The sequence below is a fragment of the Erigeron canadensis genome, chromosome 3 (assembly GCF_010389155.1).
Source record: "Erigeron canadensis isolate Cc75 chromosome 3, C_canadensis_v1, whole genome shotgun sequence".
Taxonomy (NCBI): domain Eukaryota; kingdom Viridiplantae; phylum Streptophyta; class Magnoliopsida; order Asterales; family Asteraceae; genus Erigeron; species Erigeron canadensis.
Genome location: NC_057763.1, coordinates 29,795,977 through 29,820,615, shown reverse-complemented (window position 1 = coordinate 29,820,615; position 24,639 = coordinate 29,795,977). Strand labels below are relative to the sequence as shown.

The 24,639-nt window shown below is 33.8% G+C and overlaps 4 protein-coding genes across 4 annotated transcripts; 3 read left to right on the top strand and 1 right to left on the bottom strand.

Moving 5' to 3' along the window:
• The first annotated feature begins 2,865 nt into the window (after positions 1-2,865).
• Positions 2,866-4,224, top strand: LOC122594511 (BURP domain protein USPL1). Its single transcript, XM_043766956.1, has 2 exons — positions 2,866-2,934; positions 3,299-4,224. Exons 1-2 carry the CDS (start codon positions 2,866-2,868, stop codon positions 4,097-4,099), a joined length of 870 nt encoding a protein of 289 aa, XP_043622891.1. The 3' UTR covers positions 4,100-4,224.
• Positions 4,225-8,123: 3,899 nt separating this feature from the next.
• On the bottom strand, positions 8,124-8,848 carry LOC122593898 (mediator of RNA polymerase II transcription subunit 32). Its single transcript, XM_043766350.1, has one exon. The coding sequence runs from the start codon at positions 8,732-8,734 to the stop codon at positions 8,297-8,299; it is 438 nt and encodes a 145-aa protein (XP_043622285.1). The 5' UTR covers positions 8,735-8,848; the 3' UTR covers positions 8,124-8,296.
• Positions 8,849-11,221: 2,373 nt separating this feature from the next.
• LOC122591875 lies at positions 11,222-11,926 on the top strand. The gene has a single exon (XM_043764104.1). It carries the CDS (start codon positions 11,222-11,224, stop codon positions 11,924-11,926), a length of 705 nt encoding a protein of 234 aa, XP_043620039.1.
• Positions 11,927-14,680: 2,754 nt separating this feature from the next.
• Positions 14,681-23,622, top strand: LOC122590824 (pseudouridine kinase). Its single transcript, XM_043762994.1, has 9 exons — positions 14,681-14,789; positions 14,893-15,006; positions 16,117-16,219; positions 17,616-17,663; positions 17,766-17,863; positions 17,954-18,068; positions 18,168-18,250; positions 19,821-20,385; positions 23,339-23,622. The coding sequence occupies exons 1-9, from the start codon at positions 14,766-14,768 to the stop codon at positions 23,395-23,397; spliced, it is 1,209 nt and encodes a 402-aa protein (XP_043618929.1). The 5' UTR covers positions 14,681-14,765; the 3' UTR covers positions 23,398-23,622.
• Positions 23,623-24,639: the final 1,017 nt, after the last annotated feature.

Here is a 24,639-nt window from a genome sequence, read left to right as displayed (position 1 = left end):
ATCTTCGTGCATTAATTTTTATCATGATAAAAAAAATCAAAAAATTAAAATTTTGTCATATTTATTTTACATTAATTTTTCATATAAATATAAAAGAGATATATTAAACAGCAAGGTTGGATCAAGTGGTTAACACTCCTGCCTCTAGAGACAGAGGTCATGAGTTCTATCCTCATCCCTTGCAAGGCCGGGGGTCTTTTTCTATCTTTAGATAGAACCTGGAAGCAGTATTTCTACACTGTCGTGGTATGGGTAAGACTGTCTACATCTTAATCTCCTCATATACCGTCGAAGTATTGGGACCCAAAATCGTAAAGAAAATGACATTGGGCGTTACTTACATACTTCTTTTTTTATATAAACGAGATATATTCTGACATGTAAAGATGCGAATATGTGTCCATTTACAAGTTAATTGTCGGCAATTTAATCATTTTCAACTATCTAAAAAGTCAACCTCCAATCGAAACCCTTGTATTGTTGCACATTTTATATTCATAAATGACAATAAACGGCTTTAGTTATCAAATATTGTTGCACATTTTATATTCTTAAGTATTTGTTATAACATGATTGATTCTGAACGTTTACTCGTATTATAATATTTGTTTGATATAATAAAATACAGTGATAACTAAGTTATGTGGCCTATGGATCTTAGGAGGAGAAATTAACAGAAAAACCTCATGAAACTCCCTTTATAACTAAGAACAACGAGAGAACGATATTCGCGTATTGCGGTGATAATGAAGGTGGTAGCGGTGGTAGTGATGTAATGACATTATAATATAGTATAGATATAGATAATGATGATTGAATTTGCAACTAACATGATTCGCTGTTGAACCCTGTTCAACAGATAATATATATATATATATATTTTTTGTAAAGTTTCAATTCGGACGTGTTGGATGCAATTTTAATCATAGATTTTCTGGACCTCCAACCTTTACTCATGGAAAATACCTTTGGGATGAGAACCCCAATACTCGAACTTAAGACTTTGTGTAAACTCACCTCTAAAGTCACATAGTGGATTTAAAAAATACCCTTAGTTAAAATAAATCTACTTTTCAACTAAGTGACTCAAGTAGCTAATTAAGTCGGTGTCATTGTCTATACATAACAATATACAGAGGGAAACTAATTTAATTTTAATTTTAATTCGTGTATATAAAATAGGACTTTTCATGTGAGATTTCAGTTGGTCAGATTAAATTAATAAAATAAGTTTTAAAATGTGAAAGATAAATAGTATAAAGTTAGAACACTACACTATATTTTTTACAAATTTTTAACTTGAAAGAAGTTAAGATCAAGGTAAAAACGTTAAACGATATCCTTTTGAAATATATTATGACTTTAAACCAAGTATATCGGAATATCGGAATTGGATAATATATATAAATATCGGAATGTCTAATTATGAAATAAATAATGAAAATTAAAAGTTTTCTGAATTGGATAATATATATAAATATGTTTTAAATGTTTTCTTTTTATTTATTTTTGTTTTGTTTTGTAAATTGTTTAATTTTTTACTATTATTTTGAATTCACCATGTATAATGTTCATGAGTGGAGGAAATTACCTGATGTAATTAAGACTTAACACATGTAAAATCATTGTTACTCCATCTATTGGTAATTTGACATATTATTATTTTGATTCATTTGACAACTCATTTATGATATTTGAACTCTAAACTGCTACATTTATATAAAAATAATTAATTAAGTATCAACCATTCAATTAAAAACAAACTAGATTGGTATCCGCGCAATGCAGAGGCGATAACGGCGACGATGATGATGCGGTTATTAACGTAAAAGTAATTTCATTGCGGTCGGAGATGTAATGAATTATTGTATGGGATATGAAAGGGGTCGGGGAAAGAGGGGAACGAAATTTGAGTTAGGGTTTTTGTTATGTGTTTCTGCATGAGGGAGAGATAAATGTTGAATTTGTTTAAGAGCATTTTAGTCACAATCTATAAAATAAAAATAAGAATGTATTAAAATAAAAGGTAAATATGTCATTTTAAGTTATTAAAATTAAGAAGGGGAAAGGGAATTTGTTTTATAATTAAAAGAGTATATATAGATAAACATCTTGGTATGTAGACATGAATTTTAATGGTATATTACACAATGATTCAATGAATTTTAACTTAGATATATTCAATTCAATTTTATACTAATATATCAAGGTCGTCTAACATGCATATATATGATGTATGCATAAATATTTTGCAATAAATTAATTATCAGAGATCAAAGTTATATTTTGACTTTCTAGATATTTTAATCCCAAAAATACTGGTATTATTATATTATTGAACATTACTAATTTTAGAATAACAGGTAGGAAAATATTGGACTTTAGCAAATTAAATTCTATCATAAATTTCCTCTATCTATACTATATTATAAAAAGAATAGCTTTTTTTATTTTTGGTAATATTGAAAATATGTAATATTTTCACTTGACACCTCTTAAAAATACTTTCACACACTACCTCCTTAACATTAATGATTAAATTACATTATCAATCCTTTATGTTTTAAAATATGTCCATTAACCTTTTACATCAATTATATACACAACTCAACGTTGCTCTATCACCAACCGTTGCCCAACCATCACACCGTCACCGTCATGACTACCGCCGCATCGCGCGGGTACCATGCTAGTTGGAAGTTAATTAACACCTAATATTATTCATGTTTAAATAATAAAACAACAAAAAGTTATCATAAAGAAATGACATGCTTATCACAAATAAAAAGAGTATATCTATCTTCTAACGTAACTCCCACACTTCACATTTCATCTGAAGTTCTCTCTTTTCTGAAAAAACCAACCATGACTACAACTTCTTTTTTTTCTTCTAGGTGCATCCTCATCTTCTATGTTCTATTGCTTATAATACAGGTATATTCTTTTTCCTATAGTGTTTCTTTTTTTGGTCTCATAAGAATTTTTGGATTTAATTAAATAAGAAAAACTTATTAGGACAGAAAATTTCATGATCTTGTTTATAGAAGACTTAAAAATATGAAAAATCCTATCTAAGTTCATATCATATATATTTTCGATCATCTCTCTATTTATCATAGCCAATATATGGTTGGGATTTTACAAATTGTGACTTTTCTTGTAACTTATGATTTTATACAAACTAACTACAGTAAATTTTTTGTAAGAGTTATTTGAATTTTATAGTATAGTGAATGAATATAGCTATATAATTAGGCTTCAATTGTTTGAATTAAATCTTTTGGTGTATATATGACAGTTTTGCAGTGCTCGTGTAATATTCAACAACCCGAAAAATGACGATGATCACAACAAAAAGAATAATAACATAAAATTTTATGGAAGGAGGAAAGAAGTTGACGATTTGGATCCTGCTCTAAACGTGTTCTTTCACGTTCACGATCTATATTCAGGCAAGAAGATGCCTATATACTTTGCACTTAACGACCCTTTAACAACTCCTCGACTACTAGCCAAAGAACACGCCGATTTGATACCATTTTCTTCGTCGAAACTCCCATACATTCTTGACTTGACATCTTTAGCCTATGACTCACCACAAGCCATGGTCATGGAACAAACACTAAAACAATGTGAACTTGAGCCAACACCGGGTGAAGTAAGGTTTTGTGCTAGCTCATTAGAGTCCATGCTGGACTTGACACGTGGCATAATGGGTGATAAAGTCAAGCTGAAAACATTGACAACCAAGATCCATGATTTGCCAAATAATATTTCAAATCATACACTTTTGCAAGAGTATACTTTTTTAAAAGAGCCATTAGAGATTCATACTTCTGATATGGTGGCTTGTCATACCATGGCTTATCCTTATGCTGTTTTCTATTGTCATGGTCAAAAGGGGTATAATCGGGTTTTTGAGATTTCTTTGGGTGGTCAAGATGGAAATAGAGTGGATGCTGTTGCTGTATGTCATATGGAGACGTCTATGTGGGACGCTGATCATGTCGCGTTTCGTGTGCTTGGAGGTCACCCTGGTAGCTCGCCGGTTTGCCATTTTCTCCCCACTGATAATATCGTATGGATAGCGTCACCGTAGATGCATATATAGTGTATATGAAGTGCTGTTAGTTTGATGTATTATATATCATCGATTGTAATCCATGTTTGAATGTTTTTGTAATATGTAGACCAGCAGTAGTAAATATTGATTTATGATCTGTTATTGTTAGGGTTTTGTCTCAATACATCATTTTGAAACTATATTTTGTGGGAGGTGATATTAATACAATCGACTTTGATGGATGTATCACAATGTATATTTTTTACAGCGTAATAAATTAAATTGGGCTTTACTACTGTTCTTAATGGTGTGCAATTGTGCATGAACTTGTTAATGGGATTCTAATAAGTTTGTTGGACTATTCATGATTGCCTATTTTACATCTTTGGATGATACACAACAAGCTATTTAGATATTGAATCATATATATTCATATTTGGTCAAAGTTGACAAAATGGGTTTGGGTTAAACATGCATCTAGATTTTTAGTACATGTAAGTTGTCATTATATATATGTTGAGTTGACCCACAAACATCTATTCTCTATTCCTACTTGATGTGTCAACTATGATAATAAATTCTATACGACTGTTGCAATATTTGTACTTTCAACGTCTTTTAATTTGGCATGCTAAAAAGCTTATAGTTAATAGGAAAATACCCTTCAAACGACTTTTGCGTCTTGGTTGTTCGACCCATATTTGTTTAGCAACATATTTGATTCATTCGAGATATAACATAACCAAAATAGACTCTCAAAAAAGAAAATTGCTCAAAATTGACCTTCAAACACAAGAGATTTTTCTATTCTGATAACGGCCAAAGACAAACTTTTAACTCATGAGAAGTGATATTCCTACTACAGAACTTAGCTATCTACAACAAAAAGGCAAATTTTAATGCAGAAAATACAATTGAGTTATGCAAATATGGTTGTAGCTAGATGTCTAAATTTTATTGTAAAAATATCATTTCCCATATATATGTGGCCTAACCATGATATAAATCTGTAACCATTTTTGAACAATTAACTTCCTTGGTCACTTCAAACATACTTAGAAATGTTAGTTTTAACACAATAGTACATCATCTAGAAGTGTACGTAGAGAGTTTAACTGCTTAATTGCCATTCATTTGCCAACATGAATGCGACCGGCACCTATTAATCTTTAGAATAAGGTCATATACAATGGCCAAAAATGGGTACAAAAGTAAGTCACTTTTGCGTTCCCTTTTCATATTCTATCTAATCCAGTATATATGCTTCCATTTACGTTTTTCATGGGTATATGCTTATCGCATGTTCGAAATATACTAGTAAATTATTAATGTTCTCTCTTTCTCCTATATGTTAGTAAACGTGCACATTGAATTTCAAAGATGCTTAATTAATGATATATTCCCGAGTCATAACAATTTGAGATATTCCTGTCTTGATTCGATACCTATACAAATATCATTCTGTCATGAATAAACGTAATTAATTATGTTTATGGGCTCTCCCCGCTCCCTCCAACACATGGTTATAGTTGCATTTCCAATGAGCTTGTACGGTGTTGCAAAACTCCCCTAGCCTAGTCGAGACTCGATCTGAGTACTTGCTACTCCTTAAGACACCGAGTCGGCAGAGTAGTCCGCTTTAAATATATAGTACCTATATCCGATGAGTGGGAGATAGAGCGACTAATTAAGATCGAAAATTTATATTTAAAGCTTCTTGAATTACTCCACCAACCCAGTTATAATAGCATGGGCCTTGGTCAGGCCCAACTAAAAGCCCAAAGTGTGTACCGTCACCATTTCATACATCGACTTGCTTGTTTTTAATTTGAAACATTACAAGACCATCGTAAAGAAACTTCGATTAGGGGTTAAGACTTGATAGGGGTGGATGCTATTGCCGTGTGCCGCTTGGACGATGACAATTTATGTCCCTGATACGGTGGCTTGTTATACCATGACTTATCCTTATGCCGTTTACTATTACCATGGTCAAAAAGGGAAATTAGGGTTTTCCAAATAGATTTGGGAGGAGAAAATGGTAACAGAGTGGATGCTATTACTGAGTGCCACAAGGATACTTCTAAGTGGGACACTGATCACGTGGCGTTTCGTGTGCTTGGATTCAAGCATGGGAGCTTGCCGGTGTGCCATTTTCTTCTAGCCGATAACATCGATTGGATACCATCATCATAGAGACAAAGTAGACTGTAAAAGTGAAATATGAAGACCATTTGCTCGTGAAATAATAATCAGTTAAAATGGTTACTTATAATATCATTCTAGTTTCAAACAAAGGACTTATACCAGGCACAAACATTAAACCAGACACCTACACAAATAGTATGAGTAGAAGCAAGTGACCGGATGACCAAAAATAACGGAATACCTTTGACTATATACCCCAGACTCACTACTCATACCATATACCTCAATATGTGTTTATCAAAGCCTTAAGCCTGCAGCTGCTACACTGAGAAATTGTTAGCCATTTTAGACTTCAGGCTTACTAACATATAGGCTTACTGCTATCCAGACCAACCCGTAACGAGTCTACAAATGCCATGTGGCTGTGTCCACTTTTGATGAATTGTATATGGTGATGGTGGTTAGATGGGCAGATCAAGCCTTTGTGTACCATAATCTGAACTAAATTCCTAGTATGGGTCAAAACAAGCCAGGTTGACCCAAAAATCTCGTTGTCCATATAGAACAACAGGATAAGTTTTTTTTTAAAAACAGCTTCAAAGACTATGCATTGAGAATATACTTGAGATGGATATCAGAGAAGCTCCGAGAAATGAAGCTTTACGTTGAGGTTGGGACAACCAAATCAGATATGCTCTTAACTCGAACTGTTACCTTAATCTTAAACAAGATTATCAGACGACATACTAACTTCTATGCCACACAATATCAAAGTTTCTATATCTACCATCAACTTATATAGCTACATGTAGTCTTCGACCCCACCTCACCAATTTTAACTCAGTTGTAAACATTCTTAATCCACAATATGGGTATGAGTAAGAAACAAACGAGTTGGGTAACGGGTCAAAACACGTTATTTATCTATATCTAAATTTTGTATAAATCAGGTTGGGTCGGCCCGAAACACTTAGGTTCAAATTCTATACATATAGTGTGCATGTCAAGCACTTGAATTGTTTCAGTAATGATTTAGTTTTCGAATAACAATGATTTGGAAGAATTTATGCATGAAACATAAACTTCCATTGATTTGATTGACCTGCTCGGACCATTAAATTTATTAACTTTCATGTACACTTTATTTCCCCGTTTGACCCACTAAAAGTAAATATAAAGAGCTCGACAAGAGGTTAACCAAACCCCAACCATTACCAATATATCACCTGAGTTGACATGTTACCCAACTCATCTGATTCGCACATTTTGCTACCTCTTTTATGAGGGGCTACCCTTCCCTTATCCACCACCAGCACAAATCTCCCTTCGGTATGTCAGTATCTCCCCATTACCCACACAAGATTCCTGTTACTACTTCTAAAACTTAGATCTTAATTGACCTCTAATTGTCTCAATCGCCACTTAATGTATGTCTAATCCTCCAGCTAGTGGTTGCTTCTACATTAACGATGAAGCAACAGGAAAAACGGAAAATTTTCAAAGTTAACTACATTGAACTATATAAGATCAAGTACGAGAACTGAACTTAACTATGCTAGTTCACGGAAAGGGGATAAAAATTAAAAAATACAGGACATGGCAATCGATATGCCAATACACATTCTGTTTTTTATTGTTTTTTTTTTGTGTTTTTTACCTGGGGAGAATGCAAACAGTTGAGAACGTTGACCGCTATCTGTTAATAAATCAAAACATAACTGTGCAGAGAATCCAAGATATGCAATGTCAAGATATCCAAGCAGTCCAGAAGAATAAATAGCATCCAAGCAAGCCAAAAATGCACTGAGGCGCATAAAAATGTTTTTAGGAATCTAACCGAAAAATGGTAAGTTTTGACCCGTTACCCAACCTGCCCAATTTGCCACCTCTAACTACCCGTCTAGAAAACCGGTGAAACTAAATAGAATTACCACTAATGATTCTCAAGTTCAAATGAAGATATCACAAATTCCTTAAACATGTTACACTATATATATAATCCAAAAAAAAACAAACTTCTTGTAATTAATAACTAAAAAAAAAACAACCGGTTAGATCACATTTATCGCGAGACTTCGAGTACACTTATTGTGCAGAATCTTCATGAAACCTAGCATCAAAAGGCTGCTGCTGCATTCCTAAACCCGCAGAACCCGAACCACCACCACCCGATCCTTGTTGCAGCTCAATAACCAACCAACGAACCGCCTTACTCATTTGTTCTAACCTAACAGCACTAATAGGTGGAATCCCAGAAGGTTGTTGACCATTTGGTTTCATCCCAGTTGCTTCATCAACCAAACATTCAGACCCGATTCTAAGTTTAACTGACTCGACAAACTCCTCGGCTTGGTCGCAGGCTACTCGGAACAATTCCCATTTCTGTTTGACGTTTTCTAATGATGTGTCGGAAGTGGACGAGGATGATGATAATGTGTTTAGTTCTTTGGATTCGATTGTTGTCGCGACTGCGTTCACGAATTCTTGGTATGCGTTGTTCATTGCGTCTACCATGTTGTCCATTTTTTTTAATTTTTTTTTTATAATTTGATATAAAAATGATGGCGGAATGAATAAGAGAGATGGATTGAAATTGGATGGATGAAATTGGGGAAATATTGTAAGAAATGATGAAAAAGGAATTAGGTTACTTATATGGACCCAGGGTATTTGACCCGAACTATATACACGGATTTGTTCATGTAACCTTTTTTTTTCCGCATGTAACGAGCATGGTATATGCGCAATGCGGCGGTAACAGTGGTGTAATGGTGGCGATGGATGACGACGGTGGTGGCAGCATCAATTGTTGTAGGTAAAGGTATTTGACTTAAAGGGGGTTAGTAAAAATATTTGATAATATAATGGACCAATGATATAATTTAATATTAAGGGTTGATGGTGATTTAATTTATTAAGAATATTTTGGTCAATTCACATGTTTAATTTTTTTTAAACTTTCAACATGTGGTATAATTTTTATGTAGTAATATAGAAGTATAGATACCGATCTTCCGGTCCAAAAACTAAACCGAACCATAAAAGCATGTAATTATCATAATATAGAATTGAGAATCGGACCTTGTAAGTTGGTCGCTAAGGTTACAATCTGTAGTCGGTTTTAATGTTTTAATGGTTGGAGACGAGATGACTACTTGACTATAAATATTGTACAATTGGTATTTTTTGTAAAAGAAAAAATTAAACATGTCGTATCACAGCATTTGGTCTTTCGAATGGTAGTGTAATAATGAGGGACCTTATAAAAGTACTTATAACGAGAACCATAACTACTAAGTCGACCTGGTTAGGTTACAGTTTGTACTCGGCTTTCATGTTTTAGTGTTTTTTTTTTTATCAGTTTGATTATACATATCGTACAATTGGAATTTTGTAAAGGAAAATATTATACATGTTGTGATAATTTGGTCTCTCAAATGATAATGTAAAATAGTGAGGGACCTTACAAAAGCATTAGTTAAAATTTTATATTTGCTTTTCATATTAAAAATGGTATCAACTAATTTAAAGTCACGATGGTGTGTCGTTTAGAATATTCGATCATGCTTAGTTTTTTTTTTAAAGACAGTAACGGATAAATGGCTAACACCTCTATGTCAGTTCAACTTCTGGCAATGTCCAAAAAGGTTTGCTCCATGTATTAGATAGGTATAACATTGTTAAGGATCTCTCGCCACATTTTACATGTGACACAGGATTCGAACCTTAGATCCTCAAAAGGACACTATATTGTAGAAAACCCCCTAGACTAACACCCCCCTAGACTAACACCCCCAATGGGCAATGGCTATATATGAAAACATGATCATTCAAAACTTTGATTATTTATGGTATTTAAAATTTAAGATTAATGAAATTAAAAAAAAAAAAAAAAACACGGATCACTTATGTTAAATGACATTTATCAATAAAAAATGTTTTGTTCATATCGATCGGAGAGGTGGTAAAGAAGACAAACAATATGTAAATAAATTCTTAAAAATTCATAATCCAGTAATTCACCACTAAAAAACAGAGAGAAAAAAAAGTGATACAAAATGTTTTAGATTAACCTTGATAAAATACTCTTGTGATAATGGATGAAAAATAAATGCAAAAAATATAAAACAGGGAATTTGAAATCGATTTGAAATTTGGTCTCATCATTATATTTGATTTAACCCTAGTTATCAACTCCCAACAAATTACACCACAAAAATGGCTTTTGTCAACTCCGAGTTTGTCTCTTCAAAAATTACTAAAAGAATCAAACAAATCGATAAATATTAGTTGGGTAAAATAATCAATTAAATAAATTAATGGGATTGAAATCCATGTATGTTAACTTGTTTTCCATTTGAATACACATTGTGTCCAAAGTCTATTCAATAGATACGATGTTCAATCATCAATGGGATACATACACAATTTTTTATTCATAATGTTTTGAATAGAGTTAAGTTGTCCTAGCAATATCAACATGAATAATTAATTCCACATACTGCATATAATATATGTTTAAGTGGTTTTTTTTTCTTCTTAATGTTTTCTCTAACCAAAAAAAAAAAAGTACGAGTAATTAATTAACCGCAAATAATAATCCATGACATAACTCGGTTCACACGTTGATGAATTTTGTGCATTCTTTTAACACCGTCATAAAGAGTTAAAGACTATAGGTTAATTTGGACACAACTAGAATTCCAAAAGAACACGAACAAGCATTGATGGATGCATACAAAACTACTTTTTAATTCATATTTCTTATTGTAATGTAATTGTAATAGTTAGTAAATGATGATCGAAAAAATTAAATTAAAGAATAAAATAAATATAAAATAATCAAATATTTAAAGAGTATATGAATTGTAAAAGAAGATGGATAGTTAGTTACAATCCCTTTTTTTCCTCGCAGACTTCTATATAACCGTACACATATAGACTTTTTCTTTCATCACAAAACATTAGACAATTCGTAACATTTATTTAATTTTTTGACGTCCGTACACAATGAAGCGAAAACAACCTGAAACATCAATGACTTCAAAAACAACAATCCCATTACTACCACCAGAATTAGCATTGATGGGCACTCATCAAGATTCTGATAATGGCCAAGCCGACTTACGATTATCCCTTCGACAACCTCAACCTCAACGAGTCGTGGCACCAGCCCCACGTCGCAACCGTAGAAATCCTAGACAAATCTTGCGTCAAGGTAAGTCTCCAACTATCGAGCCACCTTTTACATGGGCTACAAACCAACGTGCTACGGTTTATAGCCTAGAATATCTAACCGAAAAAGGAATTAATGTCATAAAAGGCGACGTGCAATGCAAACGTTGCAATAAACAATATCAAATCGAACAAGATGTTCAAACCAAGTTTAAAGAAGTCTCGCGGTACGTTAAGGAGAATAAATATACAATGATGGATAGAGCTCCGGATACATGGTTGAATCCTGTTTTGCCAAAGTGTCAATTTTGTGCTCAAGAAAATTGTGTGAAGCCAATAATATCGGATAAGAAGAGATCGATTAATTGGTTGTTTTTGCTACTTGGGCAAATGGTTGGGTGTTGTAGTTTGGCCCAATTGAAGTATTTTTGTAAGCATACAAGAAATCATCGAACCGGTGCAAAGGATCGGGTTCTTTTCTTGACCTATTTAGGGTTGTGCAAACAACTTGACCCAAATGGGCCTTATGAACGTTCTTGATCATTGATCGTTCAGTTTGATAGTTTTAATTATGTGTACACTTTGTACGCATATATGGATGATTAGTTTCTGTTTACATGGTTTTTTTCTTATATTATTCTTGTTATGTTTGTGTGTTTCATATTTTTAATGTAAAGTGTTTTAGATGAACTTTGACTTGTTTCAAGTGGTATTTTTGGGTTTTCGATTGTTAATTGTTTCAGTTTTTGCAAGATTTTCGGGTTCTCGTTTATCTGAATTTGTTTACTCAATTAGTTTACCTTCAAAGTTTGAGCAATCATAGTCGATTGTATATTCGATTTCTCTGTCGACTAGAGCCACAAAAGGGTTACATATAATGTGATTAGATTGAAATCGAAGGTTAGGTAATGTTTGTAGCAATGTGATTAGATAAAATGGAATCATGTAGTTAACACTCGTAGCAAGTAACATTACTAGTAAAGGGTTACATAAACACACTATTCTCGAATTAAGATTCATTAGTTTTTGAAAATTTTGACTTGATTCAGGTCAAACCTGAATTAAAGTATTTTTATAAAAAAAAGGATAACTTTTGAGATTTTATGTAATTGAATTTAGAAATAAACTGAAAAACTTCTAAGCCTAAATTTGAATTGTTTACAACATTATATATATGTTCAAATCTAATTATGTAAAAACATAAATACAAACTAATTTAAAATATTATTAAAAGTTTCTTTTTAAAATTGATCATATTTGATCCAAGTTTAACCCGAATCAGTAAAATTTGACCTCAATCAATCGAGTTTGACCAATGTTGATCAGAGTTTGATCTTGTTGGCTGATTTTTATTTTGAGTCAGTCTGATTCGCTCCAATTGATCGTCAAGTTACAAGCCAAATCCAAGTTTTGATAAGGACGAATTTTATAATAGTTTGAGGGAACACGTTCGATTCTAAAGTCTTTTCCTAAACCATTTCTCAACATAAAAGAAGGCTTTTTAAATGAGATTGAGTTCCCATACCCCGTTTATTATATTTCAATATACATTTCAAGAAAAAACATTTTATTGATGAACTTAACCCACGTGATGTTTAAAAAGCCATTGAAACTATCATCTATGATGAATGTAACATAATTAAATTCTCAACTTCGGAGTACAGATTATCTTAACATCAAAGCACCGCTTCTCATCTTCGGGGTAAATTTAGGCATCAAGTATGGTGGACGTCAAATCAACGTTACATTAAACTTCACTTTTTTTTAGTTTTTACTTTATAATTAGTTTTGAGGCGTTATGATAAGAAAACATGTATCATTTTTATTTTGTTCCATCACTTTTAAAAAATACACTAGGTGGCCTAAGGTCCTTTTTTCCATAAGTTCTTTAAAAGTAGTTACTGCCTTGGCTCAATCGGGATCTTTTCAGGTTTTGTCATTTCTTATTTATTTGTATGTTTGTCTTGTTGTTTCCCACTACTTGTTCGAGTTACGTATTAGTTTGTTACTTTTATGTTGTTTAATATGCCCAATATGGTTGCTTTCGTATTAGTATTTGTATTGTCAAACATGTTTCTAAGATATCGGTAGGACGCATGAGTGATAAACGTTTGACCTGCATAGTAGCCGGACCCAGTAGACAGGTATTTCTTTTTTTCAGATTCTCGGCAGACAGGTATGATTTTCTAAACATTTCTCATTTTCCGTCTTGCACTCATTTGTGGCCGGAGGTCCCTATGGAAGCAGTCTTTCTACCTTTGTGTAGAGGTAAGACTGTCTACAGCTTACCTCCCCCATACCCCGCGCATGGATTGAGTCCTGTTGTTGTTGTTGTACTTTTAAAAAATACACTAACTTTTTTTAAGTTACTTTTGTTTCCAATCTACCCCTAAAATTTAATACTCTACCTTTAAAATCTTGAATTTACCCTTTTAATCTATACTACCATCAAACACTTTATCCCTGAAATTACAAAAATACCCTTAAAAAATACTTTACGCGTGTCCCTTCTCTTTCTGCAGTTGCTCACATAGTATACCAAAAAAGTTCACATGCGTTACTGAATTCAATAATCAATCAATATAAAAAACGCTCATTCTAAAACAACAACGGCGGTTTGCACTTTTAGCCGGACTAAGAAACACTTGAGTTGAATCATACATTCATGTAATAACACGATATTAATACTTAACCAGCTTTTTTTCCTATACCCCGTCACATCGCACGAGTACAAGGCTAGTAAAAAAAATAAACAAGTCTTTTTTCTAAAAGTAAACATATAATAATAATTATTTCAATTATAAAAACGTTTCCTTAAAAAGATGTTTTCAATAAAATGAAGCTAATAAAAAGAATTGTTTTCAATACCACGACGTGTATATGAGGTTAAGATGTAGGCATATCATTATTTAATTAGATAGAAATATAAAATGGATACTACAACAACTTTTATATGGAAGGATGATCGAATCCATCCAAAAGTGAAAGTGTTTACCACTAATTTAATCCAATTTTAATAAAAAGAAAAGAAAAAATAAAATAGAAAGAAAGAGTAGTATATATATATAGGATAATGATAAATCAACCTAATTGGTATGTCTAAAGTTATGCCTAATTGTAAGATGATAACATATGAAAAAATCAGGGGGCAAGACTAGGAAAAAGAATTAGTGCATTCCACATGTCAAATTTCTAAGATTTTAGGCATATTTTTAGACACACCAATTAGATTGATTAATCATTTTCCATATATATATATACACACAAACACAAGTGATGAAGTGATCACTCAAAGTCAAACACCAACTATTTGTATATATATATAGTGGAGTAGCCAGATAATTTGGAGAAGTTTGTTGTGAGCCCATCCCATCCCATCATGGACCATCGTCAAAAATCACAGGTACTATTCTCACAATCTTTCAATTAGTTAAATTTATCAGTTAATTGTTTATATTATGGAGTGGGGTTTATCTGAAATTTATATATAATATATATGGGTGTAGGCAGAATCAGAGGAAGAAGGAGAAGCAGAGGCAGTGATAATAGGAGGGATGGTGTTAGATATACATGCCACTCCTTCTATTTTACCTAACCCCAGAACTACTTCTCCTGGCAAGGTCTCTCTTTCTTTTTTTACTTTCTATTATATGCATTTTCAGCTTCAAGAATGTTTGGGATTTCCATTATCTGTTTTAAGAAACAAGCAACAAATAAATAAGCAATCCTAAACTACCTGTAGGTAAAAAATGAGCTACTCAGAGTCAATACCTTATAGGTTTTGAGAGTGCTAGGATTGGCCTTAGCCCTTAGGAAAAGTTGTTATAAGAGCAGTCAAATATCATAGGTATGGAGAGAAATAGTTCAATTATGACTTAAAGTTCACCACTTGACAAATATTGGAGTGAAAGTTCAGTTTTTTACAAATTAGGGTGATGAAGAGATATTCGACAATGAAAAAACAAGATCGGTAATAATGTGGGTTCCCCTCTCCATTTGTGTAAAATTGAGATTTTGCTGGTTTATTTGCCAAATATTGAACTCTTTGAGTCTTTGTCCTATTAATTATAGGGAAAGTTTCTTGGAAATTTGGGATCTTTGGTTATCTTTATCGATAGTTTTCCATGACTTCTAAATGGATATTTTTTTGAGCAGAGAATGTGTCTTGACTTTGTGAAAGTGCCTAGGGTGACCAAAAAAAGAAAGGTAGTTAATTATACATTTCTCAATGATGGTTCCCCTAGATAGTTATTTTTATCCAAACACACCAAACTGATTCTCTTGGCTTTAAGTCACAACGATTAGTTTAAATTTACCAATAGAAGAGTTTTTTTTACCCATAATGGCCGAGTGTAATTCTTGAGGCTTGAGCATTTTTAGTATGTGGATTGCTTTTAGCAAATGCAAGATCTATGTTGTAACTTTTGGATACTTTAAAGAACTAAAGATGTAAGTAAAAGAGAACTCTTGAGTCTATTAAAATGATAATGAAATACTTGTGTGAGGAATATGGAACTAGGGACGAAGTAGAAGACAATGGCTCGAGTGATTGTTAGGTGTTTAACCTATACATTGCTCAAACTCATAAACATACCCCCGCCCCCTCTCCCTCCCTAACAGACAAAAGATAGTCTAGTTCAGGAGTGGTGGCACAGAATAATTCAATGCATGTATTTTTGATATTTTCTCTGCACCATTAGTGATTTAGAAGTACTAGATCCTCTATTCAGGTGCGCTATACAGCAGGTGGTGTAGCCAGGAACATTGCGGAGTGTGTATCAAAGCTTGGAACCAAGCCTTGCATGATAAGTGCATTAGGATTGGATATGTCAGGTGAGCAGTTTGAGGGTACACATTAACGGTAGCAATTTCAACCCATTTACTTATGTATAAGCGATACGGGTTATGTATTTTCTATAACAACGGGTAAAGTTAAAAAAAAGCTCCAGAGGTCATTTTAACAATGCTCTTAACCGGCCGGTCCAGCCATCACTAGACATCATCTTTGAACAGTGTTTTTGCAAGCTACTTTTGATCTAATAATTGGTATCAAGTTTAGAAGTGTTTTTGATAAAACTTAAAGGTGATGTTTGATTTTGTTTGAATCTTAACAGACGAGAAAACACATTATATGATATGATGATGGATGGAAGAAATATGATATCATTTTAAAGAACTTTTGGGTGTATCTTACACAGGTTGTGTAGAAAGTTGGTCAACCATAGACGTCTTGGACCATATAATTTGTATTCTTATTAATAACATTGTTTATATAATCTTATTATTATTACTTGAGCTGGCTTAATAAATGAATAAACTTTTTATTATAAAATTTGTATAATAATTTAAGGTTGACAATTATTTGCGATGAAGCAAATATTAATGTATTATAATGTAAAGTTTTATAAATAAATTGATGATATGAATTTTATGTATCGATGCTTGGCATTATATGAATGTTTTAACTTTTGAATTGGTCGTAGACATTGTTTAGCTTCTGGATTGTTGTGTTAAAATGTAGTTACTTTTGAATGGTTAATGCCATAACTTGATATTATTGAATTCATGTTTTATTCAACTTAGACTTATTGTGGTATTATTAATTTATTATGCCAGATGTTTCTTTTTGGTTTCTGGTTCAACTACGGTCTGATCGGTAAAATTATGAGAGACCGGTTCAGTGTCCAGTTCACTTTTAAAAACATTGTATTGTAATGCATTAAATTAGTTAACCAGGTTGAATCCTTTACCCCCCAAAAAAGCATAAAACTTCCTAAAGCATCTGATCAAAGAGTTATTTACTTTGTGATCTCACACTAATTATACAGGTTTTACATATTTGGCAGAAGATGTTCTTCAGGTCAACCTGACCAGGCTTTGTTTTTACTCATACCAAAATTACATTTTGTCGTGCATTAACACATTTTTCCTAGCTATCCTACCTCCCTACCTGCCCATTTTTGTGACCGTTAGTTATCATGGGTTGCGACCCACATGAACTCTTCCTCTCATACTTGCAATCAGAATAATTTTTGATTGCTAGGAAGCCCTCATGGCTTTGGTTTCATATTGATCCAATAGAATGTGGTAGGATACCCACTATACTTTATTCAACTTTCTTGTTATTGAGGCACTTCTCTATCATATAAGGAATCGTGTCTCAAGTTGTTTCTTTTAGTCAAATCATGTTTGTTCTCACACAGCTAATGATGATCTTTATTTTCAACAGGAAGTTTTCTGTTGGATTACTGGAAATCTGCGGGATTATCCACCAAAGGTAGGCATTTAAGTACTTGTATATAATTTTACAGCTATGATTCATATTATCTTGGAAAAAAATGGGTTTGAATGTTGATATCGTAGTATTTATTTATACCAGGCATTCGTGTGGGAAATGAGATAGAGACTCCAGTTGTATGCATTGTCTTCGATACTGAAGGAGAACCAGCAGCTGGTGTTGCAAGTGTTGAATCACTTGTAAGATTTTTATGAAATTTTAAAAATCTGTGTACGGTTGTTTCCAAATAATCATCAAAGATAGGTGCTTATAAGTGTTATGTGTCTCAGGAACGGTATCTTACACCGAAGTGGATTGTACAGTTTAAATCTACTATAGCATCTGCTCCTATTGTGATGGTTGATGCAAATTTAAGTCTGCCAGCGCTTGGAGCAGCTTGCCGATGTATGTATCTCCACCATGTCCAACCTAATGTTCCACCCCCATTCTCCTCAACTATTCATGTTCACGCCACATGACTAATGATGTCATTTACATTTGCAGTGGCGGCAGAGGTCAATACCCCAGTGTGGTTTGAGCCTGTATCTGTAGCAAAGTCGAGAAGAGTTGTTTCAGTTGCCAAGTATGTGAGTCACTAAATTTGATACTTACGTTTAAAATTAAGCCAGTAGCTCATTAAATTAGATACTTTATAATAGAGGGGGCAAACTAGGCGGGGCTGGTAATGGCCCAAATTTGGGTTTGTTGGATAACTTTGGCGGATGACTGCTCAAAATGAGGCAGGCTCAAGACGGGTATTTTTTGGTATGAGCGGTCAGGTAGAGGATTTTGAGTTTTCAACAAATACGTGTCGAATAATAATCTAGTATTTTAAATGATATATTTTATGAGGTCTCACGCATAAAAAACACACATTAGGGGACCTTTAGGTGTTGGCCTAGCTTTTATTTTTTTTCCTTATGCTTGTGTTTTATAAGTAGCTTTTGGCTTTTTAAAAAAAAAATTTAGTTTATAATCTTTTATTTTAGTGTTTGGATTAGCCATTGGCTTCTGAAAGGAAAAAGAAAGGAAATTCTTGGCTTTTGTTATAAAAGCTTTGTAATTTGGCTTCTTAAAAGTGGCTTTTATAAGCCAAAAGGCTTAAGCTAAAATACTAAAACCAACACTTAAATGGCGTATGTTATGGAAGCGAAGCCAAAAAAAGCCATAAGCCCTCTAAAATAAGCTAGGCCATTCACCCTCTTAATGCGCTTGATTAACCCGTTTTCCCTGTGTCCTTTTAGCTTCTAATAGTTATATTTATTTCTTGTTTGACCAGTTAGAGATAAAACAATTTGCCTAATCAACCAGTTCATAGGTAACAAAAATTATACTCAATAACACAATCAAACACTTGCAAAAATTTATATGAAGTTTCGAAGGTTTGATTGTGTATATGTGATCTGCCTCCTTTAGTGTTCACACGTATCCAACTAGAGAAAATATCAGAACCTTTTTTGTGTACAATGAACTATGTTGTTAATAACGGTTACCGGTCCTTCCTTAAAATACTGGTCAAAATATAGGTCCCGATAATATCGGTGATATTTACCGATATTTTACTGATATTTACCGATAATATCAATTGTCCTCCAACTTTCCAAGTTTCAATACAAGATTTCCATTTTAACCCCCAAAATCTTGATGTTTGGCTATTATGTTTATTTAAGTTTGAACATTCTTTTTAAATAGTTATATTAACTTACAAAATTTATTATATTTATAATCACCGTTATACCACCGTTATACTACCACTATAACTGATATCTTAAATATCACTCCTCAACCGTTATAACTGATATGTGAGCATTAACAAAATAGATAATGAATTGTTACACTGATCCTCTTATATAACAATACAAGACGTAGAGTGCTTTGTAAAAATAAAATAAAATATAAGAGGTACCTGTTGACTTTATATATCAGATGGCTTACTTTTCAGTAAAGTTAAAAATGTGGATTTTGTTTGCAATTTGACAACAATAATTTTTAAGTATTTCGTTATAACATTGTTATCAAAATCACTCACCCCTTGGTGATATTGCATTGATTTAATTTGAACTTATAGTTAAAAGTAATATATGATTCTTTAGTAAGTTGGGACTTTGGAGTATGATATGTACAATATTCTGATATTGACACAAATATTCCTTGCAGATAACCTTTGCTTCACCTAATGAAGATGAGTTGATTGCCATGGCAAATGCTCTCTCATCTAAAGACACATTCTCTCCAATTCAAAAGGATGTGCACACTGTAGCATCTCTGTTTCAACAGTTAAAACCGGCAATCTGGGTTTTGCTCGAAAAGGGCATTAAAGTGGTGGTCTTAACTCTCGGTTCAAAAGGGGTATTGTTATGTACTAAAGGACGCTTTGACTTTCAACATATTGGACCAAATAGAAACAATAAGTTACATAATATTGGCAAGAGGTTGCATGAAACAATAAATAACGTATGCCCACCAGACCGGTTTTTTAGTGCATTAAAGCTTGAAGGAAGCTCAAGTAGTAGCCCCTATGTTGTGCATTTTCCAGCGGTTTCATCTGCATCAGTTGTGAGGCTAACAGGAGCTGGTGATTGTCTAGTTGGTGGCTCAGTTGCTTCCATTTGTGCCGGTTTAGATGTAATGCAAAGTATTTCAGTTGGAATAGCAGCTGCTAAAGCTACCGTTGAGGTCGAGACAAACGTACCCACCGAGTATAGTTTGGAGCAAATCGCGGGTATATTCCTAAAGTTTCATTTTTCACTTTTAACACTGTATTTAATATTTAACCATCTGCCACCTGCCCCCCCCCCCCCCCCCCGAAAAAAAAAAAAAGCGACTTGGTGGGAACACCACTCAGAGACTTCGAATCCCTGCAAAAGCATATTCAACCAGCCAATGTTTATGGGGTCTCACTGCCAGGCAGCGTTGTAGGGTTGCTAGCTTGAGAGGAAAATTTCTCTGCGGGACCAAGGGGTTTTTGGGCATTTACCCTCTTTTTTTTTTCACTGTATTTAGTATTTTATAGTTTGACCCATTTACATATAACTTATGAGTCAGTCAATTTTGGTAAATTAAATTTCTAGTTCTTATGCTTTGGTCAAAAACTCATGATTTCAAATTCATAAAACTTCCCAGTGAAATAATAGTCATATATGAGGCACCATTTACTTAAAAGCTAATTATGTTTTGGATAAAAAGTTTTTTGAATCAACGTGTCTGATTCATCCTATAACTCCCATATTAAGTCAATACACAATCTGCCATACTAAGAAAACGCTGTCAGGCAGATTTCAACCCATTGACATTACCAATGTAATCTCTCAACCTTAAGGTTGTCGTTTTAGGTCTATCTGAAGACATTTATGGGGTGGGAGTATATGGACAGGGCTACAGCCTTCATATCTATTAATAATCTATTTCTTGGAACCGATATATATATATATTATATATATACGGGTGAGTTATTTATAGTAGGGATAATGACCTGTGAGTGTAGCTAACTATGCCAAAATGTCTATGTAATGTAACCATCTTTAAAGCCGTCTATGCAATGCAACAAAAAACGTATTTGTGTCTGTGATGTATGTAACCGGCTAATCTATAGGTTACAGGTCATCAAAAGGTTAAAACAGGTATATATCTGGTAATCTGGATCATTCAACCAAATATACTTACACAAACGGATCTGTAAATTGATTGTTGCTAACCAAATATTCATACAGAAACCGATCTGTAAATCTAGTGACACATTAATCGATTGTTGCTACGCAAACTCGCTGTCCCCACCCTCTTTGTTGCTGCTACTGGCCGGAAAACGCATACACCCCACCCTCCTTGTTGCTGCTACTCGCCGGAAACACACACATAGACATGGATACCTATTTATTGATCAGATCTATATATATCAAAAATTGAAACATGTGGTGAGGATCCAAATTTTTGATGTAGTAGATTTCTATACAGATCTAGTTTTAGTTTTGGTTTTCAGTTCATTATAGATATAGATGCAGATACATGAATGTATTTATAAGTGAAGGGTTTATTTTGGTACTTTAGCTCGTGCTTTTAAATCCAATCTCAATCATCATCATCTTCATTATCTCCACATCAGATCTGGTTAATCGATGGGTCTATATATGGATATATTATATTCATATGTAAACACGACCAACATCTTTAGTTCTGGAGCCTGCACCACCGACGCCATAGCTAAAGTCCTCATACCCTGATGACTCAACTACTTCGTTGAAGTCGGAAGCAGAAAAAATGTCAAATCCTCTGAAGAGAACTGCACCAGATCGATGGAGTAGCAAATCCAACCATGATCTGTTTACTTTGATGGCTTCAGTTAACAGTTTTAGCAAGTGTAAGGTTTGGAGAAAGAACCACAGGGAAGAGAACTCCATCCCCACACTTCTGCTGTAGAAATAACCCAACCACTTCATGAAATAAGCCAACACAAATCTGATCCAGTTCACCTTCTCAAAAATCAGTCCACTGACTTTTCTCAAAAGTAATTATTCCCTTTTTTTTCCTCTCACAAATCAATATACAGATCGGTTTGTGTATGTATATTTGGTTGAATAATCCAGATTACCAGATATATACCTATTTTAACCTTTTGATGACCTGTAACCTATAGATTAGCCGGTTACATACATCACATAGACACAAATACGTTTTTCGTTGCATTGCTTAGACGGCTTTAAAGATGGTTACATTACATAGACATTTTGGCATAGTTAGCTACATTCACAGGTCATTAACCCTTTATAGTATAAGCATTTAAAAAAGTACAAGGTTTTTCCTCCTTCCTCCTTCTTCCTTCTTCCTTCCATCTCCGACCACCACCACCATGATCATCTCCGACCACCACCATGATCCTCCGGTGACGGAGACCATCTCTAGCGAGACTTACACATGTGTAAGTTAACTTTCCGGCGAGAATCAGGTTCGTTTTCGGGTGGATACAGTACGGGCCAGAGGCCCTCATCCGTTCTAAGTTGACCGTCAAGGGACGCATATGAGAATCGTATGGATTTGATGGGCGGCGATACAAGAGATGATGACGGTTTGCTACGGTACGGGCGAAGCCCTTGCTGCCAGCGCCAACGCCGTGGTTGGGGTGGTTGGAGATGATGATGGCTGGTGGTGGTTGTCTCGCGAAGGAAAAAATCTAGAAATTTTAAACCCTAAAATGCTAAAAAAGTTGTACTTACACATGTGTAAGTCTAGCTGGAGATGGTCGCCGTCGCCGGAGGATCACGGTGGTGGTCGGAGACGATCATGGTGGTGGTGGTGATGGTGGTCGGAGATGGAAGAAAGAAGGAAGAAGGAGAAAAAACTTTGTACTTTTTGTACTTTTTTAAATGCTTTTACTATAATTATCTTTCCCATATATATATATTAAGTGGTTAAGATTCACCTGGACACTAATATGGCTGGCAAGATTAGTGGGTACCAAATGGTACATGAGATCAGGGGTTCCTATCTAATTACCCCTTGCTTCCGATGTGGCTGATGGGTAGGGTCTTCATAACAATGTCATAATGACCATCAAGACGTGATTTGGATTATAATAATATTATCCACAAATCATATAATAAAAGTCCTTATTATCCCTTGATTTTCACATAAAACAATTTTCTTCATATAGTTGCAATCTATGTGTGTTTCTTGTTCTGCAGCTGATGCAAGATCAGTGTACACCAGTGCCAAGGTTGTTTTTTGTCAATCCATGTTATAAAACTACCTCTTTGGAGCAGGGTCACATAAGCCATTTTTTGAATGTTGATGTCAACGTTATAAGGGAGCTCTATTCTCAATCGTCATCAACCACATACTGTCTGATAATTGCCATAGGGTGTTGGGATAATTGAAAAACAGTTCGATTGTATTGTACCATCGATCTTTCTATTAATCTTGATGTACGATTTGTCCAATTATATCCAATGGTCTCATTCCATTGTCATACATGCTTGAACTGGTTTATGGTCTCCCTGATTTCATTGAGTACCCACTGGAGAGGTTCAAGACACCTTATGAATTGAATAAGTGGCCTTTCTATCAAACTGGGGTATTACTCTTTTTAGGGGAGATAGTGTAGTCACTGATGAACTAACATGGTCCTCATACAATGAGAAAATCTCGGCGTACATCTAATATGAGAATAACTCGTTCTCTAGAGATAACTTGAATTAAAAAAAACTCCATTTGTCAATCATGATTCGTAGGGTTAACCATGATCAAATGATGTATATCGTTTCATATTGTCATCACTTTTATAGTTTTATCAATTTATCACAATACTAATTAAGTTGAAATGTATGTTAATTGTTAAATATAGAATGACAAGCTTTTAGATTAAAACATAAAACTTTTTAACATAGTATCATCATTCATCTGATATTTCTTACATAATCACTATACAAAGCTGACGCCCAACACATATTGAGAACAAACTACTAAAGATGATTATAAAGGTGAAAGCAGATGAAGATCTCAACACAAAATATTAATTAACTATTGCAGTTACATCATCTTATTTAGTTCTTGCAAAATGAATAGAAAACAAAATCAAAGAATATGTTAGGATATGACCAACTATTACAATTACATCATGTTAGTTCTTGCAAAACAAATTAAAAACAGCCAAAAAGTTTGAGATGGATATGAAATCCTTCTTCGTATCCAATCGATTTTACTCTCCAAACTAAATCCACCATTTTGACTATGCATCTATTCCTATTCGATTATGAAATCTTGAAACTCGATACTAAAAATTCCATTTGTAGCGTCAAATGTTGTATTTCTTCTGGCATTTTGGAAATCTCCATTTAATGGCAGTTTAGCCGAACATCTAAGTGGGAAGATACTACCGTCTTTTAGCCGCCATCTAGTAATATACAACGTCTTCTTCTTATAGTCAACCCATGTCTTAACATGATTTTCATATGATTCTGAAGTGAGACTCCTTGCATAACCATTA

Coding starts and splice junctions, on each gene's coding strand:
- LOC122594511 (XM_043766956.1), top strand. CDS start 2,866: ATGACTACAACTTCTTTTTTTTCTTCTAGGTGCATCCTCATCTTCTAT. Junction 2,935..3,298: donor TTCTATTGCTTATAATACAG/GTATATTCTTTT, acceptor TATATATGACAG/TTTTGCAGTGCTCGTGTAAT.
- LOC122593898 (XM_043766350.1), bottom strand. CDS start 8,734: ATGGACAACATGGTAGACGCAATGAACAACGCATACCAAGAATTCGTG.
- LOC122591875 (XM_043764104.1), top strand. CDS start 11,222: ATGAAGCGAAAACAACCTGAAACATCAATGACTTCAAAAACAACAATC.
- LOC122590824 (XM_043762994.1), top strand. CDS start 14,766: ATGGACCATCGTCAAAAATCACAG. Junction 15,007..16,116: donor GAACTACTTCTCCTGGCAAG/GTCTCTCTTTCT, acceptor TCCTCTATTCAG/GTGCGCTATACAGCAGGTGG. Junction 18,069..18,167: donor GCTTGGAGCAGCTTGCCGAT/GTATGTATCTCC, acceptor TTACATTTGCAG/TGGCGGCAGAGGTCAATACC.